The 6,000-nt window shown below is 34.0% G+C and overlaps 1 protein-coding gene across 1 annotated transcript; it reads right to left on the bottom strand.

Moving 5' to 3' along the window:
• Window positions 1-1,830: 1,830 nt before the first annotated feature.
• On the bottom strand, window positions 1,831-2,787 carry LOC113643461 (olfactory receptor 52K1). The gene has a single exon (XM_027147742.1). It carries the CDS (start codon window positions 2,785-2,787, stop codon window positions 1,831-1,833), a length of 957 nt encoding a protein of 318 aa, XP_027003543.1.
• Window positions 2,788-6,000: the final 3,213 nt, after the last annotated feature.

The raw sequence follows: 6,000 nt of genomic DNA, 5'->3' as shown, positions 1-6,000 counted from the left end.
CAGCAAGTAGTCTAACAGTTAATTTATGTAAAGATATTTTAGTGCTCTATTGGCTGGTACTGTTTAAGAATCATGTTTGTTTTTTAACTGTGTCACAGTATTTACATGCATTTAATCTTTTTAGGAATAACACAAAGTTCATACACGGTATACCACTGTTCTTCATGCCCTTCCTGTGTATCTCCGTGAGTAAGTATCTGGATTTTTCAGAACGTGTGGTAAGTATGAGGCTATTTCTCATATTTCAACCCATTAATATTTTTGCTTATTTACTAATATGAGTAACATACATAAAGCAACATTTCTATAAATGTCTCTATGTTGGCTGGTAACACATTTTCAGCTGTAGACTATAGATGAAATTTTTTAAATTTAGTTGTGACCCCTGGTGCTATAATAAGTTTTATTAACTTGATCTGCCATCGACCAAGTCATTCCATCTTCTCAGTACAGGAAAGGCACAAACATCAGTGGCCTTTTAGACATTTTTGCCTTTTTCATTATGGATGTTATAAGTGTCTGTCATCTTGTCCTGTCCACTCGCATGGAATCGCAATGCTGTGGATGAACCAGATCTTGGAGATAATTCACTTTTTCTTTTAATGATTGGTGGTTACAGGAAAAGCAAGAGCAGAAAAAGATGATTTTTGAGTTGTAGTCATTGTACATATCTTACGTTTTGAAGGAAATCTTGTGTGATTTGAGTTCTGGGCAATTAAAAGTAGTAAAAGAGAAATAAATAATCGTTTGAGTTTATTAAACACAAAATGCTTGGTTTTCAGTTGGTTTTCAGTTCTAAAATACTTTCAGTTTTTAGTTCTGTTAAATTATTGCAGTCAGTAAAGTGAATGAATATTTTACGTTGCATTTACTGAAAATATTTGAGTTTTGAGTTTTCAATTTAAATGTAATCAAAAATTACATTCTGAAAGAACAACTGATTGCCTCATTTTTTTTTTTGAGTTCATAAAGTCAAAAAGTCAAAATCCTCAAAGTTTAAGAATCTGGAGTTTGTAGAAATTGGGCTTTATGATTAAAACTTAATCAAACTACTCATTTTACCAACTCAAATACTTGCGGTTAATGTGAAATGCAATGTTTGATTATTTTTTAATTAAATTACTCATTATAAAACAACTGATTGCCTCAATTCGTTTGAGTACTGTAATACTTATTCTGGTTTACAGTGCACAACAATCTGCACTCAGAAGAATACCATTAATCAATGAACTCACATTTAATTTATTTGTCGGGAAAACACGTACAAAACATGATTATTTGATGATGAGCTTTTAAATATTTACATCAGAACATTTCTGAAAAGTTTATATGCACAGATATTCTTTGGAAAGTTTTAGCTATAAGCAGTTTATAGTTCCAGTTTACAGAAGACATTTGTTGTGATTCATTCTTCAGCATAAAATATATTTGCATTCATGTACACTTACTAAGTGTCATTATACAAAGATTTAGATATCTTACATGTTTCATTTTGTAGTCATTTATATAGTGTTGTCTAACATAAAGCAGAAAGCTGTAACTGTACATAATTCATTTCAAGGCAAATATGTTAACATCATTTATGTAAGATGGCTAGAAATAGATGACATCCAAGCTTTACAGCGTACTCTTTATAGCCCCTCAGTCACACTACAAACACACAATTACTGTAATACTGACCCCTCGCAAAAAAGCACCAAAAACAGTTTAAAAATATATTTCTCCATATCATGAAGTCAAGCAAAATGTATAGTCAGAATTACACTAGCTTGATGAGCACTGTGACAAAATTAAATATCAAATAATATTAAAAAGAACAAAAGTGGGCCTTTAAATGGTCTTTACGGATTGAAAATGTATATCAAGTGCAAAAACCCTTTTATGCATAAGTTTTATGAAACTTTGACTAATCTTTTCAGTTTTGATTCCATATATAATTGGATGCAGGAGTGGTGGAATCAGAATAAAATGTACAGATATAAAAACATTAAGCTCTTTTTGAAGATAATCATTTAATCGATTATATATTACAGAAAAAAGAGTGGCTGATGAGAAATTAATAAATGTGATTAAATGTGGGAGGCAGGTTTTTAAAGCCTTCTTTTTGGCATTTGCTGATGCTTTCATACTAACAAGTAATATTTTTACATATGATATTATCACAAATAACAAAGGAAAAACAACAAACATAACTACCAAAGCCAAGCCAAACAGGTCCCCAAATACATTCTTGACACAGGAGAGGCTGACAACTGCCAAGTTATCACAAAACAGCTTGCTTATAGTGTACCTACACAAAGGCATCTTTGAAGTAAGGTATACTTGTGTACCTACAAAGCAAATTGGAAAAATATAGACTAAGCCTAAAAGCAACCTAACTTTGGTTGCTGTCATTATGGTGTGATACTGCAGTGGTTTACAAATAGCAACATACCTATCATATGCCATAAGCATTAATATTAAATATGCACATGCTCCATAAATATTGACACAGAACACTTGAAACAAACAGCTGTCAAAGAAAATTACTTTCATATTATCAAGAAGGTTGTTCATGATGGTAGGCAGGACTGCTGAGCTTCCAATAAGTCCATTCAATGCCAGATTGAACAAAAATATGTACATAGGTTTGTGAAGACTTGTGTCAAGGTAGATCACCAGCATCAACAATAAATTAGCAAAAAGTGTCGTAAGATATGTCAACAAACTGACAAAGAAAACTGCATAGGTAAGAGGCCCAGTAGGTCCATAAGCCAAAAACAATAAAGTTATGTTCAAATTGAGCATTTTTGATGATTCTGTAAAAAACAACAACAAAAGGCAGAGTAGATATTACAGACATTACAGGCATTGTAAAAACATTTCATTAAATATATTACTTTTAAATATATATATATATATAATTATTATTATTATTATATATTATTTATATTAGTATTATTATTTTATTACAGGCCATACCTTGACTTAGTTAAGACCTTGCTGTCACAAGCTTGACAGGTTTCTGAACTGTTCACCAGAAACAAGTTTATATAGCTTGCCTTTATGTGTCAGAAATTTCTCTATGGAAGACTGAGCAACAGTTTCCCCCCTGGCATTAATTAAAAAGTATTGCACAAGTCATTTTAGGGTCAAAGATATAGTAGGGTGGATGAATATAAAAAGCAGACATTTGCTTACTGTAAAAAGGTCCAGAAATTTCTCACTGAAAGAAGAAATAAGAATTTATTCTTATGCTATGAATTATTTGAAGTTGTTATTTTATCATATGAATAGAAACAAAAAGCAATTAAACAATCATAACTCCTTTTGTTTAGGCGTTGGCTAAATAATATTTTAGATTGTTAGTCTTCTCTTATCTTGTATTGTAGACCTTTATAAAATTTAGAATTTGCATATTACAGATTGCAAACAGGATGCGCTACAACAATGAAAGACCACATCTAGAGATCACTTTAGGTTCCAGTTCTGTCAGCCAAGAACATTAATCTCTTTACAGTCAGCACAGCTCACTGAATCTAAGCCAGGTCATGTTCTGTAATCTTCCACTGTCCGGAATGGGACTGGCCTCAGATTAATGTTCTTGCTTGGTAGGAGTGGAATCCAATGTTAGGCTGTTATAGCCCATCTATCTCAAGCTTTGATATATGTAGTGTGTTCTGAGAGACTTTTCTGCTCCCCACTTTTCTCCCATGTAAAAACTGTGTATCAGCATTATAACAGGTGAAACAAGGGGGATTTTCCTCCAGTTAGTCTGGTTTCCTCCACAATCCAAAAACATGCATTATAGGCTGATTGGCATTTCTAAATTAGTGTGAGTGAAACTATGCTACACATTGTACACCCAGTCCAGGGTTTGTTCTGCCTAGTGCGTAGAGTCCCCTGGGATAGGTTTCCCGCAGCTTGGTGTAGTATATGCAGTACAGAAAATGTATGGAATATCTCTTAAGGATCATATGAAGTTAAATTTTGTTAACATTGATATTTACATAAATTACCATAAGTTATACTTTTATTTTCAGTACTCTCAGAGGCTGTCTTGGGCTGTCAAATACTGCTTGGGCTAAGGACAGGCCAAACATGCTCATGTACAAGCCTTGAGTGAATAGCCTGGAATGCCATCAGGGCCAGAAACTTTGTATTCACTCTGAAATGAGAAGTTGAGCACACACACACACACACACACACACACACACACACACACACACACACACACACACACACACACACACACACACACACACACACACACACACACACACACACACATTTGCTTGGGCTAAGGACAGGCCAAACATGCTCATGTACAAGCCTTGAGTGAATAGCCTGGAATGCCATCAGGGCCAGAAACTTTGTATTCACTCTGAAATGAGAAGTTGAGCACACACACACACACACACACACACACATACACACACACACACACACACACACACACACACACACACACACACACACACAAATATATATATATATAGCATGTGTGTGTGTGTGTGCGTGTGCGTGTGTGTGTGTGTGTGTGTGTGTGTGTGTGTGTGTGTGTGTGTGTGTGTGTGTGTGTGTGTGTGTGTGTGTGTGTGTGTGTGTGTGTGTGTGTGTGTGTGTGTGTGTGTGTGTTTGTTTCATCCTTCCTACAACCAGGGACTGAATTATCACCAGACACCTGTGCAAGCTGACACTAGATGGTGCTAAATAAGCAGTGATGAAGACAGCAGATGCTTCTGAAAGCACTTGAGTTAATCTATTGCCTTGAAAGGTGCTTAAATATAAGTACATGGAGATAATAAACAATCGATCATAGCTTTTGGTAAGAAGTAAGACATATGACTATTATGGTGGCTGAGACTACATTTACATTTACATTTCCAGCATTTAGCAGATGCCCTTATCCAAAGCGACTTACATTTTATCTCTTTTTATACAACTGAGCAATTGAGGGTTAAGGGCCTTGCTCAGGGGCAGCCTGGTGGAAATGAGATTCAAACTCAAAACCTTCTGAAGTCCAACACCTTAACCACTAGGGCACCACATCCCCCACTAATTGATATAATAGAAAATCAGTGGAAAAATAAACTCTTCACATTACAGCAATAAATCAGCAGCTTAAATTTAAAAAATTTGATATTTATAGTGTTTTTGTAGTGATTATATAGTATTAATACCCATCCCATCCCATAGTACCCATCCCATATTTTGTAGTACCATGATTTTATATCACAATATTAATCTATATATAATCTATGTAGTTTGCAAAATTATTTACAAGTAAAATTAAATAATATAAAATTCCCCATGCCATTTTATAAAGTTTTTGTCATCCACCCCCAACCAGACATCTCCTGTTTCTCCTGTCTTTATAAAAGAAAATGTTTTCTGTAATTTCTCTACTGTAACCATTTTCCCAGCTGATAGGGTGCTCTTTTTCAATTAACAGTAATTAAGAGTAATTAAATCTGTTATTTCTGTATAGTCTGTTCATCCACAAAAGGTGCAAAAATTTTAATTGATTTATTCCCAAATGCAAATGTCTTTTCTAAAGCATAATTATAAGAGGGTACCCTGAGGTTACAGGGGGCAACTGGATCCACTTCCTTGTATATAAACCTACCGTTTATGTATGTTGATATGTTGACTATATCTTCATTATTATTATTATTATTATTAGTAGTAGTAGTAGTAGTAGTAGTAGTAGTAGTAGTAGTAGTAGTAGTACTAGTAGGTACATCTGTGTAATAACAAACTTAACTACCCTGCATCTAATTAGGTAAATATGAACTCTGCAAAAGTAATAAATTCCAACTCAGTTATCTACTATTTTTAGCCATGTGTCTCATGTTAGTCATTCTACATGTGTACCTTTTTTTCTTTATTACACACTGTTCCACAATCTTTAGTTATAATATGTAGCCAGTATACAAAAGGACTAATGATATTCTAATTTGACCTGTGGGTCTAATTGTCTTTTGTATTGGCTCTATCTTAGGTCCTGGAGAGTGTCAA

This window comes from Tachysurus fulvidraco, chromosome 11 (assembly GCF_022655615.1).
Source record: "Tachysurus fulvidraco isolate hzauxx_2018 chromosome 11, HZAU_PFXX_2.0, whole genome shotgun sequence".
Taxonomy (NCBI): domain Eukaryota; kingdom Metazoa; phylum Chordata; class Actinopteri; order Siluriformes; family Bagridae; genus Tachysurus; species Tachysurus fulvidraco.
This window is presented reverse-complemented; position numbering and strand designations above follow the sequence as displayed.